Genomic DNA, 24,698 nt, shown 5'->3' on the forward strand with positions numbered 1-24,698 from the left:
GATGTCTTTCATAAAAGTTTTAGAAGAAATTTTATTTTCCAGCTCATAAACTAAAAATAAAACATTTTAAGTGATTGACTTTCCTTTAAGGCAACTCTTGAGCCTGATTTGATAGCACTACTGGTAAAGTCCTGGTAAAACTCCTGGAAGAATTCCCGGTGTTTTGAACAGGACCAGACATTATCCATATTGCTTTTCATTACTATTACTGCTTTACTATAGCTGGGTAGATCATCACAATTTTGCCCCTGTTGCATAAATATGAAAGGCTTTAAAAGAACAGCTGTTCTCCAAGGGGTGGGAAGAACCTTGCTTCACTTACTTTTTAAAAAGACTTTGAAAACCTTAAAGTCCCATAAGCGTGAAAGATGCTTTTCCTGCTCCGGTGAAGTTCCACCTCAACTTTTTCCAAAAGCCTTGGTAAACAACTCAATTCTACATAGTAGCAATAAACAAAAATACTATTATTTATTTTTGTTCAAATCATTCCCAGGGCAATGGAGCCTTCCCTGGGCAGCCAATGAGCTGAGCTCTCACCTCCTGGGCGCTGCTGGGGCAGAGCCTGTGAGACGGGCAGGCACTTGGCCTATCGTGGGGTGATAATCAGGCTCTTTTAATGGCTTTATGCCTTCAGTCACTTTTTGATCTTTCCAGTGAGGATTTTTTTTTATTTCCCTGGAAGTTTACTGGCAGCGTGTACCGTGTGTGGAGCCCTGACTATGCAGCGTCCTGCGGGAAGGGATAATGGAGTTGGGCAAACGCGTGGGACGTTCCTTCAGAAGCTCAGTTCCCTCCTAGAGCAGCCACGCTCTTCTTCAGCTTTTTGCTTAATCTCTAGGTACAGCCGTTGCCGGCTCGTATGCAAAACTGTTAAATGAAGCCAGCTCAAGGACTGCTTGCCATGTCTGTGTGCGGCACCACACAATGGGTTGGGAATGCCTGAGATCGTTTCCTTTCCTGCCTTTCATATCGCTGAACTGAAACCATCACTCGTGTCAAAAGCAAGGACTGCAGATGAAAGGCCAGTGCATTAAGACAGCACGTAATTGTCAGTCTCTGAGTTTCTGACATTAATCGTTTTACTTAAAGAAGGCAGTGGAATGTTTTTTTGTGTCCCCCCCCCACCTCAACTGACAACACACAGGAGATAGTCTGGATAAAAATTAAAAAAAAATAATGACTCAAAATTTTTGCTAATTAAAAGTAATGTGTTTTCCCATTTTTTGGCAATTTGATAACACAAAACACTTACTTGGGGGCCACAGGGGGAAACAAACTGAGACGGATAAAAAATGTTTTGTGTTCATCCAAGCAAGACTATGTTAATGCACATTATCCCATTAATGCACATCAACATCGGGAATAAGCGCGCCAATGCAAGCAAGAAGCATACACTTATCATCATTTGATAACATGTTTAATGACAGATTGACGGTTGATTTGCAAATGTGAACTGGCATCAATGTTGCTAACTTCAGCTTCTGCCGCCTCCTCTGCTATGCCAGCATATTTATGTGCATAATTTGATTTCGCAGCCACACTGTTAGTACATTTTTAATATTAACTATGCAAGAACAGACAGCCGAACTTAAGTTGCACTGATGGTTTGAGTTCATTAGATTGAAAAAGATGGGCAATGATGACAAAGATGGAGATGGCAGCGCAACATCAAAGAGGCAACACTTAACAAACACACTCCATTTTGAACAAACCGAACTAACACATTTCATGTTGTCGGCTGCAGCAGAGCCCTTATGTACAACAGTAAGAAAAAAAATATGCTTCTGCCCTGGGCATACTGACAGCAACTCTGCAAGAAGCTTAGCAGGCTCCTGGACACACAGTTGTAAGATATTTCACTCATCTATTGCAGGTAAAGGGGTTGATTCTGGTCTGATGTCCGAGTGACAGCAACATAAATCAGCGACCTTGCAGTGGAGTTACTCCTGATTTACACCAGTCCAAGGGAGAATGCCTGCCTGTTCCCACTCTCCTTCCCTAGTTCACTTTTCACAGCTGCGATTCTTTATGACGAATAATAAAAAGATTTTGCTGAGAGCTCAGCTCTTGCATGCATGATGCACAGAGCAGAACTGCAAGTTCAGAAGCCCTGGGGCCTCGTGCCACAAGGTGTGGGATGTCCTTCCCGTGCCCCCGGAGCCAGGAGCCCAGCACCATGCAGGACTCCACTCCTGGTGACTTCCTCTTCTTTGGTGATTCTGGGCAATTCAATTCTGCTCTGAAGGGAACATGTACCAATGAGCTGGGAGGAGAATATTTCATCCTCTGCTCACATTAATGTCTGGGCATCTAGTATTAATTTGCTTGTTGTGCTGCAATATATAATAAATTTGAGGCAGTAGCTTTATGGTGCAAGTTGTAATTTTAAATTTTATGATACAAACTGACCATCTGCAGGAAATCTGACCATATAACCTAAGCCATTCTGTGTAGACTATAACGTTAGTACCTCCGAATCACGGTGAAACTATGATTTAGACACACAATTAGACAGACCAGGTCCTCAACAATTCTCAGCTGTCTGAATTACTGCTGAACGGCCTAATAAATACATAGCACATAGGCCTCTCTTCTGCAAAGCTTTTAAGAATGTTCCTAAGTTTGCCTCTAATCAACAAAGCACCTATTACAATTACTGTTACTCAGAGACTAGTCCTGGACTAGAAACCCGTTGTGCTTGGCACAGCACAAACAGAACAAAACCCTACTGCTCGGGGACCACTGCTCCTGAGCCCGCTGCACAGGGATGGAGTGCTGGAGTGAGGCCAGGGTTTGTTAGGAAGCTGTGAGGGACATAAAGTATCGACTATTGAATTTAATCCTGGAAACACTGCACCCATTTGCCAGATTGGGACACTAAGTAAGGGAGCAGAAAAGGACCTTGCATCAATTGGCAGGTCACCTTCACCGGAGAGCAGCAGGAGGATTCCTGGTACCCCTGTCCTGATGGCAGCTCCTGAGCAAATGCCTCCTGCCAGGACGCTGACCTGGCCTAGCTGTAAAAAATGCTTGCTTTATTGCCTGTTATGAAAGAAACCTAAAGCTTTAATTTCAGTAAAATCTCTTTGCGGAGGTCTGTGCTCTTTTTAAGAAGAGACCTGCATTGCAGGGAGAACTAATCCTAAGTCCCTGGCTACATTTGGTTCAGGTAGTTAAGCAGCTGCAGTGGCTGGTGCTGTACAGATGAAGGTGTATGATCCCTCAAATGAGGAATATCTGAACAGACAGGCAGCAACAAACATCCTGGGAGACCTCTGGCATTTTAGGCTGAAACGTGTGTAGTTGGCTTTTTTAAAATTTAAGCTATTGATGCATTAGTGTCCAAAACCAATAGCAGACACAAGACCTCACTGTGCAAGGTGCTGTACCGAGTTCAAGATGATCTCTCTCTTAGAAAGAGACAAAATAATTTCCAGTGACGCAGTGCAACTGGTAGATCTTGCTTGTCCCAATGAGGACACAAGAGAACTTGGAAGCTTTCCCAAAAGTGAGGGAACTAAAAAAAAAAAAAAAAAAAAAAAAAAAAAAAAAAAAAAAAAAAAAAAAAAAAAAAAAAAAAAAAAAAAAAAAAAAAAAAAAAAAAAAAAAAAAAAAAAAAAAAAAAAAAAAAAAAAAAAAAAAAAAAAAAAAAAAAAAAAAAAAAAAAAAAAAAAAAAAAAAAAAAAAAAAAAAAAAAAAAAAAAAAAAAAAAAAAAAAAAAAAAAAAAAAAAAAAAAAAAAAAAAAAAAAAAAAAAAAAAAAAAAAAAAAAAAAAAAAAAAAAAAAAAAAAAAAAAAAAAAAAAAAAAAAAAAAAAAAAAAAAAAAAAAAAAAAAAAAAAAAAAAAAAAAAAAAAAAAAAAAAAAAAAAAAAAAAAAAAAAAAAAAAAAAAAAAAAAAAAAAAAAAAAAAAAAAAAAAAAAAAAAAAAAAAAAAAAAAAAAAAAAAAAAAAAAAAAAAAAAAAAAAAAAGGGAGAAGAAAGGCCAGCAGAGACAAATGCAAGAAGCAGGCCAGGCTCAGTGAGACGTTTAGGCTTATTTTGTTGTCTTTTACGATAACACCGTATCGTCAGTGGGACGTTCAGAAAGGCACAGGAGCAGTGGCATATCCTGCCTGGTGAGCTGAGCAGCAGAGAAGGAGCTGGGCAGCCTTGATAATTGCTCTGTTAATAGCCTTGTGCTGCCTCCTCCTTACCTGGGCTTTAGCTACAAGTAGAAATAAAAACATATTCCAAGGAGAGTGAATTGTGGTCACTGCTCACTCGTGCCTGCTGATGGAGGATGGAGATGGGAAAAGCAAGAGACAAGTGCTATTTCCAGGCTGTGAAAATGCTCTCCCCTACCCCAACCCCAGCCTGGCATGACTGCAGCATGCTAGGTGGCATTGCGGGGGGAGGGAAAGAGCTTCCAGCTCCACATTTGCCCTCCAGATTGACTGAGCTCCTACTGTGACTGTGCACTTACAAGGCTGGTTGTGGAGAGCTCCGGAGAACGGGATCCCAGAGCATCACCCAATTGGAAGAACCATTAGTTTTCTCAAGTAACAATTATCTCTGCTACTGCATTTGTGTCCTCTTTCCTGTCTCATTTTAAGTAAGTTACAATTCTCCCACTCTTGTTACTGAGTAGATGCAGATGCCACTTTGTTCTGTGTGATTTATAGGCAGTAGCTAATGTTCAGTTATAATTCCCCATTTTAGACATGAAAAATAGCCTGTAATGCTCAATGCAAGGGCCTCTCAACAATGATATATAATTTAAAAATTAACATGAGGACAGAGGAGACACGGGATTTTGAACTAGGGACACTCTCATTCAAAGGTTAAATCTCTACAAGGTGAGCTAAAGGAATTAGTTGAGTTATTAAGTAAATGCCTCTGTTATATTTTCCCAGTACATCAGCTATTGCAGCCTTTTCCAGTTCAGCTGTGTTCAGCCCCAGCATGTTCAAAGTGCAAATGCTCATGGCACTGTATTCACACATGTGCTTTTTTTCAATGTCAAACAAACTGGAGCTTTTCAGAGTCAAAGGTCAAAGTGGAGGGCCCTTAAGAAAATCTCTTGGGAGATTATGTGATTGTTCTTATGTCTTTATTGTATATAAAATCAGGCTTCATACATGGCTCGCCCTTTCCAAGCATCTTAAAACTATAAATGAGTCATGACTCATTCCTGCAACACCTAAGTTATATAAGTGGTCTTGTTAATTTACTGGAATATCTTGCATAACTAATCGTTTCCAGGATCAAACTCTGAAGCCTCTGAAACCTCTGAACTGTAAAGAGCTCCTTTAGAAACAGAGAAGTTAAATCCCAACCTCACATGACGAGTCAAAAGCAGAACACGGGACAGAACCTGCATCACCAGACCTGTTCTGCCAAATGCAAGCCATAAACCCCTCCTTTGTCAAAGCTCAGCAATTCAGAAAATATGCAGGGGCAATAGGCAGTATGGAGAAGGAAAAGAGCTTGGCTATGGAGAGGTTTTGGAGGTGACATTCCTTTCCTGTCTGTTTTCTGTTCACAATAAGAAGATGTAGCTCATATCCTAGGTGTCTCTTGCTGCACTCTGGTTAACCCTGTCTCACTCCAGCACCAAGTATTACATTTATGGATTACAAATTTATTGACATTTGACATTTGCATCAGCTTTCACCTGATCAACAGGAGTTTTGGCTGCCAAAGGGAATTATTATGGAAGATTTCAACAGCCATGGGAATGCCAAAAAGGTCATTAAATCATATCAGAAAAACAATGTGTTCATAGCGTTCATACATTTAGTCTTGCCAGTAAATCTTCTGGTTGATGCTTGGACCACCTACCGATGATACTCAAAGAGAAGGAGAAACAGGGAGAATCGAAGAGATGAATTAAATTAAAACCAAGTGACATGAAGCCTGGCACAGTGGGATCTTTAATTTTCTAGTCTAGGAATCCAGAATAAGCAAAAAAACAAAACATAGCACAGTGGCTTGACTTTATCTAAGTTAATTCCCTCTATATTAGCAGGGCTTAACTAAATAATCCTGAGTAATGTGCGCACCCCACATTATTGCATGCAATTTGTATGTGGGAGGTGCAGGATTCAGAAAACATATGGCACATGGAAAACAAATGACAGGGTGTGCTTTTACACTCATTTTGGCTATACTTATCACTCTTGTTGATATTTTTTTCCAGACATGAAATATGAGTGTAGGAACTTTCACCCTACTCTCTTTGGAAAAGTACTGAGAGTTATTTTTTTGTGCATTTGTGATTTATAGAAGAAGACCACCACATAATTCCTGGGAGCACAGACAATGTTTTAAAAAAAACACTGGTCAAATAAACAGAATTACCTCCCCCATCGTCTTTTCCCTGGATGACAAACCTGGTCTTGCACTGTAAAAAACCAAGGCCAACAGATTAGGGCTCCATAGGATTACATAGGGAAGTGAATTACTGAACTGGAAGCCCACCCACAGCCTATCTGTCTGTGTATGTCTAGTCTAGGGTGAGCTTCACTGAAGACTGATCCACACACAGCTGTTTGTCCCTGAGCTGAGCGAGCATGAAGAAAGTATTAAGTTTGCCCTTCTCCAGTGGAAGAGCGGTATGTTCACTTCACATGAACATAGGCAGAAACAGGCCACAGTATTATTGTATCTCAGAGGGACTCTTCTTCTGTGATGTCCCTTGGGATGTAGATCAACAGGTGGGTAAAAGGCAACGTCAGTCTTTTTAATGACCCTGTAAAGAAAGCTGGTAGCCATGAGGATACAGTCCCAACAGTGATCAGTGCCAGTAGCTTGCCTTACCCCCCCGAAATATAGCTGGTGTTGTGTAGCCACTGTTGTGCTTGGAGCACCGATGCACATGTGGCTACAGGGAGACTGTACAGAGATCGCATGAAGAGCGGCAGAGGGCAGAGACAGGGAACTGGACAGAAAGGTTCTTCTAAATCTTGGCTTGAAATAAAAGAGAAGTAGAGAGATGGAGCTGTGTGATGGAGATATCTACCAGCAGCTGTGCACTACACCAGGATATCGGTTACATGTATGGAGACAGATAATTGCAGGTAATCTGTGTGGCTCATGGTATAAACTTGGGGGTTTCAGAAATAGGGAGTGTTTGTGAATTTTCATTAAATGACTATGAAAACAGCAGTTTCACATTTGAGACTTCAACAGTTCTCCAATAAGAGAAGGAAAAAACACTTTAGTCTGCACACAGAGTGCTTTGGAGGTTTAGAAAAGCTGAAAGCGAACCCAGAAGGGATCAAACTAGTATTATCCATATGCAACAGAACAAGCAGTTTTGCCTCCTCTGAATTACTGGTCCATGCTAGTATAAGCTCTGCAGTAAGACTGCAAGTCCTGCTCTGCATACAGTTGAGAGAGAAATCTTTTGAGGGTGGCATTTTTATCACGTCATGGGAAACTCCCAGGGAAAGCAGAACAGAGAATGGAATAAAGTGTGATGCCCTTAGGTTGGGGGACTTGATATTAATTCTGCACTCTGGATGTGATTCCTTCCTTAGCCATGTGCAAAGAGCAAGCATGAAGGCTCAGAACCGTTCTGACTGCCATTGGCTGGTTTGCACATCCTCTGCTCCCTGTCTTGGGATGGGGCACCTCCAGAGCTCACCCCAAGAGGCCTCACAGTTGTGCCCAAGTTTCTGCAGCTATCAGGAAGGCCTCTTGCATGTTCTCTGCAGCTTGGGGAGCAGGGGAAGATAACCTCCTCCAGCTGACGAAGTCCCTGAACTGTGAATCTGGAGGCTGGGAGAGTGCTCTGGAATAGTACCATGTCTGTCCTGTTCTTACACTCTTATACTGGTCATGGTCAGAGATAGGATGGACACAACAGACCTTTGACCTAACCCTGTATGGCTATTCTGATGTTCTTACCTCGCTACTATTCAGCTTTACAAGAAGAGTAGGAAAATGTCATAAAGAAACTCTTAGCAGTGTTCAGCTGACGGGAACATCCCCTGTTACAAAGGATTGTGCATATTTAGGGTGAGGGAATAGAATATGAACACAAAACATGGCAATCACTCACTTACAGTTGGAGGCTATGGGCTCTGCAGCACAGAGAAAGCTCAGCCTGGCAGTGATGCAGAGAGCGAATATCCCAACAGGGACCAGGGAAGCTCCCTCAAGCACCAGGGCTTTTGGAGCTCGAGGGATTGTGTGGCACAGTGTAATGTGACCTTGACCTTCACCAGATGGTGCAGAGCGCTACTGGGAAAGGCAGAAGAGGGGAACAAAAGATCATGTGGAGGTCATGGCCTTCCTGATCTCTCGATTTTGGGTGAGCTTGAAGGCTGAACTTTTTTCCTTCTCCAATGCAGCCTAAACCCACCGTTTTCATCACCTCCTGGAGCTCTTGTGCAGTAGTGTTAATCATGGATGAGTGTGGTAGTAGAAAAGGAAATCAGAGGATGTTGAGAATGTCCTGGTAAACCACATTCCCATACCCTCGCCTTTCTCTTCCTGGCCTGCTTTGACTCGCAGCTGCTGCTGTGTGCACAGTTTCCATGCTGGTCACTTGATAATAAATTGAAAAGAGACTGCTGGGGTACAGGGGCATGGGGACTTCGAGCATCTGTTCACTCTGAGGCCTGTGTTCCTCTGCAGTACAGGCTTCCCAAAGGATGAACTCCTTCTCCTTCATCTGTACCCCCTCCGCTGTAGCAAAGCCCCGAGCAAATGGTCTTGGCTGGCCTGAGAAAAGGCGGGCAAGGGGAGGCAGTGACTGCCACTGCACAGACCACTCTGTTGCTTGATCTGACGCAGCTGCTGGAGGGGGTGGAGTGGAGGAAAACAACCACATCAAAGCCACTCTAGCCACCTCTCCTTTCCCTTCAAAAATGTCACTGCAGCACCCTCCACTTTCTATAACAATGTTTATCATTGTTCTTCGATTGTCTGGAACAATAAATGGTTAGAAATGAGCATATATCACCAGGAAATCTCTGCCTGCCCCTTCCCCCAAGCAGTGTCATAAAAACGTACAAATTCACATTAATAATGAAGTGCATTTCCCCGAGAAGCCACTGTGTATCTCAGGGAGAGCAGGCAAGGTGGCAGTTGCTGCAGAGTTTCCTATTAAAGAGCAGAGCAAATACTCATAAATCTGATGAGGGGCCAAAGCACATGTTAGGGCTGTCTCCCTCTTAATGGAACCTTTTCTGAAATGAAAAAAATATATATCTTGATACATTCAGGGTATTCATTAGACATGACAACCTCCTCCACTCCCCCGTCCTTCCCTCCCCCACTCCTGCATGTGCTGACCCCTGGCAGAAGAGCTGGCGCTGAGTGCTGGCAGGGAGGGATTTTGGAAGGGAGGAGGAATTGTTTTGTTTTAATAAAGGGATTGTGTAAATTTACTACGATGAACAAGCCCCCTCCTGGCCCCATGCCTCCCTCCTTCCCTCTGCTCCAGCAAGCTGCTGCCGCTGCTCCCTCTGTCTCCGACCCCCAATGTGCCCTCCTCTTGGCTGCCCGGCCTCTGCCATGCCCAGCGGCCATCCTGTCTGTGCATCTGCCAGGGGAGGAGAGCCGACAGAGTGTGCCCCAGAGCAGGATCCCTCTTGCAAACTCGAGTGTAGGAAATCTTTCCTGCCACCTCACACCTTCAAGGTCTTGGCCAACTCATGCTCTTGGGAAAACACGGTTCTCCAGACACAGGGAGGTAGCAGGATGAGTATCAGTCCCCTTGGCTCTCTCAGGGGCTGTGACCTTGCTATCTGGTGCGGTGTCTTAATGTTATCACAGGCTGGAAACACAGGATCTGCTGCCCCTTTCTTGAAGGTTGAGACGTTCTTGAGAAAGAAACACCGTCACAATCACAACATAAGCTCTGTGCTGCGCACTGCTTGTTCTACCTCATTCCTCTTCTCACAGGCAGGGTCCGGAGTTGGAGCTGCACTTGTGTAAATCCTGTGAGACTCCACTGATGTGTGAAAACTAGTGTAAAGGGCTGATCCTTCCCCAGCCAATGGACCCTGCCTAGATGCACAAACAAACCCAGTTCAGAAACAAGGAGATGGGAAGAGATGGCAGAATGAGGCCTGAAGGCTACAGCTTAATAATCATGAATTATCTGTTCATTATCCCAATAAATAGTTAAAAATCTGTTCCTCCTTTCCTCCTCCCATAAAGCCATATCTATAATGTTCCTCATTTTCCATCTGTGCTCCATCATATTTGCACTGAGTGATCATCCTGCTAAATTACATTATTTTTATTGAAAGGTGCTTTTGAGGGCTGGATGCGCTCATGACTTTTCCTTTTGTTATTGATCTTTGCAATTTGATTGCTGAGGTGTAAAATGTATAAATAAGACTCAGATACCCTTCCTTTGAAATCTCACTGGGTAAAAACGTTCTGCTATAGATTTTGAAGGCTGTAGCATTTAATAATATCAGACGCAGCGAGGAGAAGGCAAGATTTTTATATCCTTATAAATACTGAATGCTTGAGGAGGTAGGTGTTACTCAAGGTCAGTTAAAATCTGGTCAAAATACTTAAAAGTTGCTGCTTCTTTGTAAGCAGAAGAGTTCCTGCCTTTTGTGGGCAGGAACTGTCATACACAGTATGCTTATACAGAGCCTTGAAACAATATGGGTCGACCTAGTGGGTTGGATGCGCTAATGCAATGTTAAATAATACTGATCTTAATAGCAACCTGTAGTATTCATAAAAAGCAAGTAAATCTGCACTGATATATCTGTGCTGACACACTCTGATGTATCATCTGGCCTGACCCTGCTCTCAGGGAAGCCAAGAACACACTATTATTGGTTTTACAAGGACTATTGCTAGATTGAAAAAATGCTATCCAGGAAAATTTTGAAGATTTAAAAAAGCTAAATTAAAAAGATATTCTGATCTACCACTTTGGGGAAACAGTGATAAATTTCAAAGGATTAGGGGAACTGAGGCTTCACCAGAACAGGACTATTTTGAGGGAAGAGTGATGGGTTGGAGGTAGTTCTTGCTGAGGATGGGCTCTGTGTTTCTCCTCCAGCACAGCAGAAAGGCCAACCTATTCCTCTTCCTACTCCCCTGTCTCCTCTGCTCTCCTTCGTAGTGCTCAGCAATTTTACCCAGTTTATCCCAACAAAAGTCTATTTTAAAATGGGACTCCCCCACAGAATTTTTTTACCATTGAGAAGTCATCATTTTCCAACAAGATGTTGTCAGAAAAGTCCCATTCAAACTGAATAATCAAAGCTTTCATTGCAATGAACCCTCTCTTTCTGGCTGATGACATGGTGAGCAGAACCCTCAGTTTTGCTGGTAAATTCTGCTTACAAAGTCATGGTGGACACAACTGCAGGCAGCTATATCCCAGCATGTGTGATTCTCCTGAAAGGGTCTCTCAGTTTTTCATGTTTGTTGCTAAGAAGAAATGAAAGATGAAGAGCAAGCTAAATTCTCTAAAATATAGTTTTGGACTACTAATTCATGCAATTGTCCTTGCCTATGTAACACCAATGTTGGATAATAGCGGAACATGATGTTCAGAGCAGCTCCTACTATTTCAGAGGGATGAAAAAATAAAATCCACAGACGGAAAAAATCTTCTATTTTGGTATACTTAACACATACAGTTATCTACGTGTCCTATATATCATTTAACAAATTGCTTTGCAATTCTTACAGGGCGTGGTATAATGACTGATTTAAAATCACTGCATTGCTTAAACTGCATTGTTCTTCATCAAGTTGAGTCATTTTTATGTGAAGTGTCAAGCTCTCTAACAAATAACTGCTGCCAGACAAATCAAGTTCCTCATCTTAAAGCTACGGCTAAATAGTTTATAGCTTTAATCTGCTCACTGAGGTGTGCAGTCTATGACAGTAATTATAAATGCAAGGAGAAATTATAGCTGAATGCTTTAACTGCATTAGGAGCCATTTGATGAACAATCATGATTGCCTGCTCATTTTCAACAATAGAGGGCAAGTTAGTGTCAGTGCATTAGAGGATTTTCAGTTCTGCTCTGCTCTTTCTTCCATTTACCACAGAATGTCAGTTGTCTCCTATAAAGTAGAAAAAAAGCACTGTAGAGGCTTTAAACTTGATGGTTAAAAAAAGACAAAGGAGGAAACAGAGAGAAAAATTTTTTATCATTATGACTAATTTTTTTGTTTTGCAGCAGCCTTACTTTCAAATTAGTTCATCTCAGGTAGCTGCTTGTTTACTTATCAGGGTCTTTTGAAAAAGAAATCTCCCCAATCAAGTTGGTAAATTTGACTCTATAGAGACTTATTTCTGTAAAAAGTTGTAGATAAGACCACAGAGAGCCTCAGTTGCCGACCAGTTTATAGCCAATCTCACCTAAATTTAAAGTGAGAAATACAATTCTGCCTTGTCTTTTTTCTCAGGACAACATAAAAATTCTAATTTAGTTGAAAAAATGAACAAATGTTCTTCAAAGGTATAAGTCAACATACAAATTACTTCTAATTAAAGCCATGTTCCCTAATGTTCATGGGTTTTCTTTGAAGAATAGCAATAAAAACAAATTTGAAGTGGGTTAAATGAAAAAGAATAGAGACTTCTGATTGTTGTATATTACACATAATCTTACATTATATTACTAAACCCATATCAGTTAGAAGAATTCAAGAAAACACCAAAGATTAATATAAACAGATATATACGTCATTTAAGAAGAATTTATAGCAAATTTCTTATAAACAGCCTCACAGAGGTCTGAAAAATACATCTATATACATAACACATTTTTGTACAGTACTAACCCAGATTATTAATTTATATTTTTAATGATAGCTAACATTAAAAAATATAACCTTTAATAGTAAATTTCATTGAAATATAGAAACTATTTTATGTATTTCTAGACTTCAAATACTCTTTCCACTGTTTTATTTCCATTTATTTCCATATATTTTCTCTAATTTTATTTCTATTTCACTACAATAATGCCTAGAAGAAGTAAACGCAAATGCATGTGTGCGTTTTAAGAATCTCAGTATGCTTTATATTTCTTGTTTCTAAATACTGTGCTCTCCTCTATGTTATTATTCAAATGTACACTGAATCTTAAAAATAACATGGTAAGAATAAGTAAACTCTGAAAATCCCTGTTATTTGATTTTGTTAATAGTAAATGCATTGAAATATAGAAACTATTTTATGTATTTCTAGACTTCAAATACTCTTTCCACTGTTTTATTTCCATTTATTTCCATATATTTTCTCTAATTTTATTTCTATTTCACTACAATAATGCCTAGAAGAAGTAAACGCAAATGCATGTGTGCGTTTTAAGAATCTCAGTATGCTTTATATTTCTTGTTTCTAAATACTGTGCTCTCCTCTATGTTATTATTCAAATGTACACTGAATCTTAAAAATAACATGGTAAGAATAAGTAAACTCTGAAAATCCCTGTTATTTGATTTTGTCTCCTTGCAGATCTCAGGAAGAAACCATATGAATAAACTCTGGCCTTCACACTTCTAACATAGTCAGAACTTCGGTAGGCTTACAGCTCCAAAACTGTAATAAAATCTTTACAATGCTATCCAAAATACCCCATCATTTCATACAATTTGTGCTATCATGCATACCAACTAAAATTATAGTTCCAGATAACAGTGCTATCACTCTGTCATTGAAATTTAAATATATTTTTTCAAAGGTAAGATACAACCTGCATCTCGATATAAATTAGAAATGGATGAGTATTAAGAGGACAGCAATTTCTCGGTACCCAAAGGCAGGAAGGACAGTACCTTATTTATGTAGTTACATATCACCTGAATAATACCCGCAATGTGTCTGTGCAGGTTATTACAATGCAGAAACCGCTTTTTTTTCTCTTGGAGATTTTTTTTCTTTGTATTTGTTCCCCAAATCCTCAGAAATAGTAACATGTTTATAAAGGTGGGTGTTTGGTTTGCCTCTTAGTAATAACACGGTGCTTTTAAGACCAAATCTGAAACATTTGTCATGTATTAAGCCATGAATGTGCCCAAATAACTGTTATATTAATGTATTTGGCAGATAGTTTTTGTTTGATAGTACCCAAATTATTGGTTTGGTCTGATATCTCTTGTGTGAAAACTACCAATGTCAGAGTCTTAATAATGATTAACTGGTGGGGAAGGAAACAAAGTATGGTATATGTTTCCTAACCAATCTCTTGTAGTTTTCCGGTATGTTTGTCAGGTATGTTGGTTTTGATTGGTCAGATAAACAAGGAACATTTATTTGTTGAGTTCTAATGTTGGGTTAAAAATGCCAGAATAGAAACTTAAGGGTATTAGAAAACAAACTCCTTTTGAGTTAGACGGAATTTTGCTGGCTGAAATATGCAGAAAGGATAAATCCAGTCAAATGCAGACAGCACGTACAAGATGTATGCAAAACTTAAATCTTATTGCACTTGAATACTGACGTTATACTCCATAGTAATAGCTTCTATTACCCATCCCAAAGTGACCCTTTGATTAGTGGTTTAAATTATTCAAAAGTAGCCTTTTTAATGGAGCTTAAGTGATGCACAGTCCTTGTGCTGGCTCTGTACACAGAAAGTGTTTCTTAAAGCTTCATGAATATTTGCAGCAAACAAATGTGAAATCTTCACACAAATGGGTATTCATCCTCAAAGTGCTTGCACCCTCAATTAGTCAGAGAATAGCCACAATAGCAGGTGGCGTAAGTGACAACTCACAACACATCTTTAATTTTGACTGTCTGACGAATTCATTTTCTGAATGTTATTCAAGTAATGAACACGTTGGAGAAAATCTGAATCTGCACATGATTATTCCGTGAACAGAAGCAGAGCCTGAGTCTGCTGGAGAAATTGTTGGGAATGACTAACAGAGCCTTCCTGGAAATAAACTCGTTAGAACAAAAAACTTCTATTTGGACTTTTAGTTGATGTTCTGCATATTTATTTAAATCAAGAATATTCAAGTTTGTGAATCAAGTAAAATTAAAAATGCAAAAATTGTATGTCATCTGAATATTACATTACATGTTATAAACATTGGTTGTGGCAGTACTTCGGTTGGTGTATCTTTCAGCAAAAAGTAGCAACACTAACGTAGAAGTATCCTACTAATAGGTTTTTGAAATATTAAGCTTGTAAAAAAATCTAGCTGCTTCCTCAATTAAGATTTAACCCCCCCAGGTAATATGAAAACTTGCACTGAAGTCAGTGATGTTTATGGATTGACTAGCACTCCCACCAACATGAAACAAAATATAATCAAACATCTTAAAGATTAAAAAAGGAATGACGGAGAGATAGGTTAAAATGATGCGACAAAAAAGGCCACTCACAATAGTAAGTGTTTAAGTAAGTGTAAAATATTAAAATATTTTACAAAACTGAATATCCAAATATCAACAAAAGAATAACTGAACTTCTAGACATAAACTTTTCAGAGTTATTTGTAGATTCTTGAGGCTGGGTTTGCGATTACAAGAAACTTGGAAAAATGAAGATTTTGCTAATTTGACATTTGAATTGTCTTCTTTTCCCCCATCAAAACAGATTTACTGGTGTGTTAGCACTGAAAGAGGTAATAATCTTTTGGTTTTCAGTGCTTTTTTCCTGTTTTTTCCATTCTCATTGCAAAGAGTAGCATTTAGTTGTTGCATTCCACATTGAAGTGCATAGGATGTGAAACAATTAATTCTTAGAAACAAAAAAGAGAGTGAGAACTGGGAAAACAGCTATTTTGAAAATATTAATAAGAAGCAACTTTTCTATATAGGGCAATGTGGTTATGCATTTACCAAGCTCTCTTCTTGAAAACATTATAAAATGGACATGTACATGCAATTAGATTAGTGAAGCAGGAGTACATTATGCATTTTATATTGCTTTCCTACATTTAAGAAAGTACGAATGTCTTACGAAGCCTCCTTAAAATGATGAAATTAAAACTCGCTATAGAGCATGCATACCTTAAGAGTTATTCTTCATCCACTTCTGCTACAAATTGTGAATGGTGTTCTGGTGACTTGCTGTGTGTTTTGCTTAGATGAAGTTTTACTGCATGTTTGCTCGCAAATGTCCGACAGCACAACTTACATTTGAACTTAGAGTCTGTGTCCTCTTCTCCAGCTATTGTTTCAGGAGATCTTTGAACTGAAACTCTGGAGATTTCTTGCTCTACCTTGGTTTGCTGCTCCACAGCCAGCCTGTTCATGTCTTTCATTTGGAAACCTAGATGAGATTCTAAGTGGCTAATGTAAGTAGATGGGGTTCGAAACTGAGATGCACAGTCGCTGCAATAAAAGACTGGATGTCCTTTGTCCATGTTTTTCAAAAACTTGGTTCCTCCGGTTTTCCTAAGTTGATACTTGACATTTGCCAACCAATGGCTGATGGTGGTCATTGACAGTCCAGTAAATTTTGAAATCTGCATGCGCTCTTGTGGGCCTAGATCTGATAATAAATATTTACCTTCAGATGTCTGGAAGAGGCTGGAAGCAAACTGAGCTTGCAAAATGAGAAGATGCTGAGGGTTCCAGTTTGACTGTCTGCCCTTCCTTTTATGCAGAGTGGAGACTTCTGTTGAGACATCCTCAAAGCGTCGGACATCTATTTCCAATTTCATAGATGGGATCCTTGAAGATGCAGCAGGTTTTGGTGTAGTAGCTTTGGGAAGAACTTTGACCATGTCAGCGATGTCAGACAGAGCATGTTTTTGAGGTGGAGAAGTACAGGATTGTGCTTGAGCTGACTCAGCTTTCTTGCCTTTGGATTTGGTCAGGTCAATAGGCTGATCATTGTTTTCAAACAAATAGTGCCTGGATACACTTGCAGGCTTTGGTGGGGTCGGAGCAGGAGATAAAACTGGCTTCTCCATCATATTTAGATTAGGTTTGTGGAACATAGAAATTGTGCTAGAGCTGGGGCTGGAGTTGGATTGAGGCCGTAAAGGCTCAGTGGCTTTGCCCAAGTGATTATTCAGTACTGACTGCAGCGCACTGAGAGGGTTGACACAAGGCAGTTCAGAAGAATGGTTGGCAGCAGCACAACCATTACTAAGAGAAGCTGCTGTTGGTTCCTTGAGGACTGGTTTTTCTTTTCCGCTGTCCTCTTTAATTTTGTCTTCTTCTTTCAAGGGACATGGTTCTGTCTTTTTTGGCTCCACAGAAGCTTCAGATTTGAGGAGAGGTTCTCTCTCGCTCTGGCTTAGTGAGGCAGGCTCAGCTTGGATGCCCTCTTTACAATAGTCCTTTTGTACCTCCTCCTTATCATCAGTTTCCTTCTTCACTTGAGTGCACTGGGCCACATTTGCTGAGATAGGGACCAGAGGCATGACCTTCCACTTCGGAGCTATCGGCCTCAATTTATTGGTGATTGTTGGCCTGATTTGTAGTACTTGGGAACCCACAGGCAAAGACGGTTTAGCTCCTTCTGAGAGCTGATAAGCTGCGTGGATGCTGGGATATGCACTCCAGCTGGGTGCTCCATTTTGAGCTTTATTGATAGCTGTTGTGACAGTGTTCTCCAAGGACTTTAAAATGTCCCCACCACCCTTTGAACCATCTTCTAAATCTTCTTCTCTGAGGTACTGGTATTTCATTGTGGGATCCAGTGGTTTCTGAAGAGTGTCTTCATACTCTTCAGTTTTTACTGCTTTCTCATCTTTGTTTGCATCATCAGCTTTATCTTTTTTACTTTCTTTTTTTAGTTCAGAGGTGGGAGCTATGCATTCTGCAGATGATTTACTGGTTGATTTTGAAACCGGGCTGTCATTGGCTGGTGCTTCAGACAATGATTGCATTTTTTCCACAGCTAAAGGATCCAGAACAAGTTGCTTTCCTTTCTTTGAAGCTGAACTTGTGACTTTCAAGAAATGGCCAGTGACCATCATGTGGGTCGTGAGCTGCTGCAAGGTATCATGGGAACTTCCACATTCCATACACTTCAAAATCTGGGATTTGCAGGCCTCAAACTGCCACGTATAGCTGGCACCATTCTGGTAGCCGTAGCGGTTGTTAGATGATAACTGCAGGTTCGCATTCTTCTGAGGAGAAAAAGTATCTGAGAAAGACCCCGTCGTGGAATCGGGGGAACAAGGCCTGTTAACATCAAACACACGTTTCTTTGCTGGAGTGACCATTTTTGAAGAAATGGTTGGTACCGGCTCCTTCAAAGGCACTTTTTGGTAATGTTTTGTTTTTATCATATGAACACTCAGATCTTGAAGGGAATCAAAAGAGTCACCACAGAACATACATTTCAGAACTTTTTGTGCATCTTCCTTGTCCATGTCCTGGAAAGCCCTTTTTCGGGGCTTTGAGTAGCTGGTAGGTCTGTGCTTGTCCTTTTTATGGTTGTCATCTTGGTAGTGACCTGTCTCATTCATATGAACTGTTAGTTCTACCAATGTGTCATAGGCCGCGCTGCCCTGCCGGCACCGAAACCGGCTGGCACCCGTGAACACAGTCCCACACATTTTGCTGCTCTGCCTGTAGAGCTGGACTGAGCTGAACAGGTTGGGTTTCGAGACAGGTCTGGAAGGTAAATTCTGCTGTAAGCTTTTTGACAGTGCATCTTGGTGCCAATCAAAATCAGCTTTGTTCCCTCCATTTCTGTTGTCACAACTCCTCTTTTCAGAGTTAGACAACTTGAAACCCAGCCCTAAGCCTGTCCAATAAGAGTCTGACAGTATGTTGGCATAGACCGCTGTCATTTTATCCATGCAATCATGTGCTTCATTCTGGGCTTTGGGATGGGCGCTGGTTTTTGGGTTCTGTGGCTCTCTAGAGCAAATGCTTTTAATATCTGCCACATGGTCACTACCATCACTTAGTAGTGATTCATTTTCTGCATCCTGGTTAGATATATGACTGACAGGGGAATTCTGGTAACTAAAGTTCCCTTTCTGCTCAGGACCCACTTCATGTTCCTCATCCGTGCCAGTGTCATTGCTGCCCTGGAGTTGAGCAGTTGAGTTGTTGTCGTCATCATCTTCTTCCTCCTCCTTTATATCTTCCTCTTCTTTTAAATCTTCCTCTTGGACATAACCTGAAATGTAATGTCAATATATGAAATAACTTGTTAAAGGAGAATACTACAGTTCGAGCTTTCGATTTTTACTATGTGTTTTCTTTACCGGACTTCGTTTTAATCTACAACTTTATTGCCTGTTAGTTCTGGAAGTGAAAAAAGCCAAATGATGTCTCTTTTTGTGAAGGTTGCTGCATTTTACTGGCAGATGATCATAATTCTTTATAACTGCCAGAGATTCTGAGTTAATAATTTTCCTGTCATGGGAGTATAATTCTAACTGTCCTGTAATGGGACAGTTGGAAAATTCATATGTAAGAATTTAAAGTTTATACTAAAAGCTTCAATTCTAGCAAATTGTTTTTAGCCTCAGTGAAAGAAAGGGTAGAATTGGCAAGGAACAGAAGAAAATAACTGCCATAATCTTCCTGGTTCATAGCATCATCTAGGTACAGTAACCTTTTGCCATTTGATCACCTAAAAATGCACTTTAGAATGTACACAAATAATTTATATGTCAAAATACAACATATAAAAGCGCTAGTAGGCAAAAGTGGAACTCTTTTGTTTATAAAAGTAATGTACTGTGTACCATAAAAGCAAATTGTGCTTCAGTAAAAACAAATCCATAAATTTCAGGGCAAGAACCTTTGGACATTACAGAAGAGTATTAGGATGTGACAGAGGTAGACCAAAGTTAACTGTAAAACTGGAAAAGTAGAACAAATCCAGAAAGATTTTCTTTGACAAATTAACTATTAAATTAATAAGATGAACTTGATACTGGAAGAACTGTAAATTTTAAAATTAATTAAGGAATTCAGTTGGGTTTTTTTTCTGGCCTTGTATCAGCAGTAATTCTGCCTAAGTTAGAGGAGATAACCTGGTTAAAAACACACTGAAGAATTAGAGAAGAGGATTTTTAAGGGTGAACTGTCTCCATTGCAGTCATTGGATAAATTCACAATGACTCAACACAGTCAGCAATTCACTCCCAGACCCCCCCAAGAAGGGATGGAGCAGAACAAATCGTTCAGATATGTTTTCACAAAACCCCAGTGTAAATTTTTTAACAGCCACTGCAAAGCTGTTATGCACAATGCAAGCAGATATTGAAACAATTCATTGTTATTGACAGCCACTTGTCAAAACTAAATGTCGATTTCAGAAGCACAGGTCTTCATAGGAGATATGTTGACGAGCTCTTCCAGTTAGGTGCAAATGCAGCGTTGCTAACCCTAGTGACTGCACTGCAGTCTCAGGAGTACTTTGTTGTGTTTGCTCAAGATCGAGCTTTTTGTGTCAGGTAAGTATGTAAAAAAAAAATAAATGCCAAAACCCCCAAATCAAAGCTGCCCTTAAAAATAACTAAGAAAAATAAAATAAAACGCTAGTACTCGTAATTGTGAAGTAACCCTAAAAGCTCTGAAAGCACAAGGTAAATGACCCTAAAAGTGTTATTTGTTTAAAATCCAATTCCTTCCCATCTTCTGAGAAAAGCCATTTTATGGCTTTTTGAGAACCTGGTTCATTTTGCTCCCTTGAATTTGGTACTCCTGCACAAATGATATCCTTTTAGCAAATCAAAAGGGATGGGCAGAAGAGGCGTTTTGATTAACATACAGACAAAGCCTTCCACAGTTTTTTCAGGTATGTGTTTCAATTTTTCAATCTATTTGCATGTGTATCTCACCCTTTCCAACACATTTACCATCAAGCCAAAGAGATGAACCAGAACCAGAGGAACTGTTTCCTGGATGAAGCTGCAGTATAAGAAGAGGGAAATGATGGTGCTCTCTGTGGATGGGCTAAGAAACCCACACGAGTCGTCTTTCCTACACCCTTCCCACGGTCTTAGGACCTGTGCAGATCACACCAGCTTATAGCTGGGCTTGGCTTACTCCAGGGGTGATACCAGGCAGCTTTACAACCAGAGGCAAAGATAACAGCAGTGGCTATGAGCAAATGACCTGGACACCATTTTAGCATGATAAAATAATAGTCACATAGTAGTAGGAACACTGTGCTCTTCAGCAGATGCTTTCAGCAAAGAAGCTAAATATTAAATATTAACTGTTAAATATTAAAAAATAAGGCTTTTAGTAGTGTTTTGGGGTACAGGAAACATTAGCAGCCCCATTTACAGATGATCGACTGAGGCAGGCAGCAAAGACAACACTAAGAACAAAATATTTTTTCCTCCTCCCTAAACTTCTTCCCTAATAACCAGATAATACTTTCCACGTATCCCTTTCTGAGCTCATATGTTTTTCAGGGGGACATGGAGGCGGCAAAAGCTCCTACACGTCATGAGTAGTAACCTTGTTAAACAAGCAGCACGAACTGATGAGCTGGACTGACATGGTTCTCGCGGTGTTAGAGATACTGTACAGCGTAGGTAGCAACGCTGGCCCCTTGCCAGGATGTATCACAGTGCCAAGCATATTACACCGAGCAAAACAAAAATAAGGAGGGAATCCAATGAAGGAATCAGACAAAACAGAAAACAAATAGCATTCACACAGTTTTGGGTCGGTGCAAATTTGATTCTCCATTTCAGCACCAATTCTTTGAATATGATTAACCCATTTTTCACCGGAAGGTAATTTTTTTCCTTTGGGAGAGACATACAGTAGTTTCTTCCTCACAATATCCTTTGTCCTTCTAAAAGGATTTACTAGGAGAAGCAGAAATACCAGACAGCTGCACATCCCCCATAACACAGATAAAATTTTCTGCTTAATTAGGCATTGACATGTTTACTATAACCTTTACAGAAGAGTAACTTGTGCTGAGAAATCCTCTTTTTTTTGCCTGTGTAAGATACAGACACAATCTTATGAAAGTGGTAAAAGTAACTGATTAGAAAGCACCATCAAAATTTCACAAAACTATCAGTCAGGTCCATTTTAATGGTTAAGGGTTCTGGGCAGCTTTGAAAACGCATTTCAGTATCCCACTTGTAAAACCATTTCTGTTTATTTAAATGATTTAAATAGCTGTGGGCATTTTAAGGACAGTGGAGACCTTTTCTGTGCAGACAACCTAGGGTACAAGAAATGCATGTGTCCTTCCAATAGTGGTTTTTAGTAAGGTTTCATTGGACATGAAGTTTGATATGAACTGATGTATCTATTTAACAGATATAACATTAATTTAAGTGGATGTTGCATTATTTATTTTATAAGTAAAGGGTGGCTTAAGCCTGTACGCCCACATGCTTTAAATGCAGTGTCTGTAATAAGTAGCATAAGTTTTGCATGTGATACTGATGTCCATATAATAAATTGTTGAGTGACCTGTTCTCTTCCCACCAGTTCTCCCCCAGGCTTATTCTGACATTCCAAACCTCTGAGATGCTCATATATAGCTGCCTTACAGGAAAAAAAAACAAAATTAAAGAAATCCAAACTCAGTAATCAGATGAATGCTTCCTCCTTTTCCCAGATGAGAATTTTTCCCACCAAAATTAAACAGGCCCAGGCAGAGATGTAAGATGGGCAATGTGCAGCCCTGAAAAAGTGGGGGACTGAAATTTCACTATCTTGAAGAGTGGACAAAACCCAGGAGCTTCAGAGCATTGAATGGAAGCAATTTCTGGCTTCCTAAATGGAAATACAATATTTGGTTTTAGTGTTGATTGATCCCAAGATAGTGTATGTCAAAATAATGACATCAGTAAGGATAATATTATCATATGGATAATAATCATAAATACAATTCTAAAATGTTTTAACCTTTTTAAAATTTCCCTCTGTGCCTTTGTGATTGGATTCATGGTAACTCAAGAAATCTGCTTCTCTAGGACAAGGGTTGCAACAAACAGCTGATTCATTATTCTTTAAAATTTTTTTCAAAACATTTTCTTAGCTATTTCTAGCATATTTCTACAGAGTAACTACAAGAAAGCAGGTCCAGTTAATACACCTGCAAAAACTCTTTTTTGAACTTATGGGTCTAAAACTCCATCCACATCCACCTTGAAGCCTTGACCCTACTATGCAGACAGCACTGAGCTCAGCTCCCAGGGATGTTGGATCCAATATTGACTTTCAGGCCCTCGCACCCCCGACTAACCTGTAATTTGCACCACGTTATACATCACTTCTGACCTTGAATTGTAGAGTGTGACTACATCTTTTTTTTTTTAAAGTGTTCATTCTGACTGCTAACTTTTCCACCAGCGGATGCTATTTTCACTCAAATTTGCTCTTTTTCCACATAGAGAAACATTTCTTAAAATATATATATAAGTTCCTTGCCAAGACTGGAAAATTTATTTTCTGCCAAGAAAAGGGACAGTGAATCATTGTCCAGAACAACACTGCTAATCCATGTAAAACCTATGCACCATCTGCACTTCTTCATATATATATTCCAGTTTTACTTGAAATAACATCATTAGTAGAGCAATCTCACAGTGCTATAAGGTGATCTTGTTTCCTTCTTGTCTGGCTTCAGCTCAAACATATTTTTGTGTTTGGCAGAAGCTGTTTCTTTCTCTGAAATATTTCATGCAGATAATGGATAATGACCACTTCTCATTCCTTTTTCTCAAAAATGTCTAACTACATTAGCTACCCAAAGACAAATCTTAACCTGGCTCTTTGTAGAAGCTCATAGATATAGATTCATCCCAGTTGAAAAATCAACTGAAGAGATAAATTGGCAACTGAGGAAAAAAAATCCCTACTCTGTTGCATAACTCTTATGTCAAAGACATTTTGGAATTTAACAGGACTAAAACCAATGCAGCACTCTGGAAATGCAATGGAGTTTCATCGAAAGAACCCTCAAAACACGAAATTTGTAATACAAGGGTGAATTATATAATTTCAGAGCTTTTTAAACTATGTTAACAATTTCTGTACCCAGGAAATAACTTTCTGTTAAGTTCTGCAAGATGGAAAGAAAACGCAGGGAAAGGTTACAATTCTCACCATGGAGGGAGCAGAGAGTGTCTGGCTCTGAATCATGGGTGTAGGAGATGAAGGAGCATCTCTGTCGTCTGGTCTAAACGTCCTGGTAGTGTGAGGTTTATTCCTAAAGCTATGTGCATGCTGAGGAAGATTTTAGATGTTCTCAAAACCTCAGAAAAGGCTGAATATGCTCAATTGCCTCTTTGCTGGGAGGCCAGTTAATTATTTTGGATAATGGGAAGGTATTTGCACCTTTTGCTGCTATTACTATTTACCATCACATCCAAATTCATTTTGCAGTGGCTCAGTAAGGAAGTTTCAATCACCACCCTAGTGATGCAATTTTCTGTCCAAAACAACTTGTCATCTCAAAGGAGAGATTTTCCCAATATTCCTTTGCCTTTTATCTAGACCTTTCTTTTTCAAATAGTTACAGCAGCTGATATTAGGGCATGAATTTCTGCCTACTGCAGAGTAGGAAAAGAAACATCCACTACCACCCACTGCTGGAGGATAGAAGCAACCTCTGTGGTGCCAAGCTTGCAAGCCACTGCAGCTTAGGAGCAAGGAAACTTGGAGTGGCTTCTGCCATAAATGAATTTTAACACGCAAAGGCAATTCCATGGAGCCATAACCGTTATTTATATATGATGCTGAAATGAAGCAATTTTGGGCTTTCATTTCGTTGTACTCTAATTAGAGTTGTATTATAAAGTTTTCTATTAAATGTCCAATTTCCTACTGGTTAAGAAGGCAAAATACCCACTAG

At 39.7% G+C, this 24,698-nt stretch overlaps 1 protein-coding gene across 1 annotated transcript in view; it reads right to left on the bottom strand.

Moving 5' to 3' along the window:
- TSHZ2 (teashirt zinc finger homeobox 2) overlaps positions 1-24,698 on the bottom strand; it is a 227,810-nt gene that overhangs the window by 67,368 nt on the left and 135,744 nt on the right. Inside the window, exon 2 of the mRNA XM_009274059.1 lies at positions 15,950-19,028. Within this exon, the coding sequence (XP_009272334.1) occupies positions 15,958-19,028 (3,071 nt within the window). The 3' untranslated portion in view covers positions 15,950-15,957. The remainder of the gene's footprint in view (positions 1-15,949; positions 19,029-24,698) is intronic.

Source organism: Aptenodytes forsteri, unplaced genomic scaffold (assembly GCF_000699145.1).
Source record: "Aptenodytes forsteri isolate BGI_AS27 unplaced genomic scaffold, ASM69914v1 Scaffold159, whole genome shotgun sequence".
Taxonomy (NCBI): domain Eukaryota; kingdom Metazoa; phylum Chordata; class Aves; order Sphenisciformes; family Spheniscidae; genus Aptenodytes; species Aptenodytes forsteri.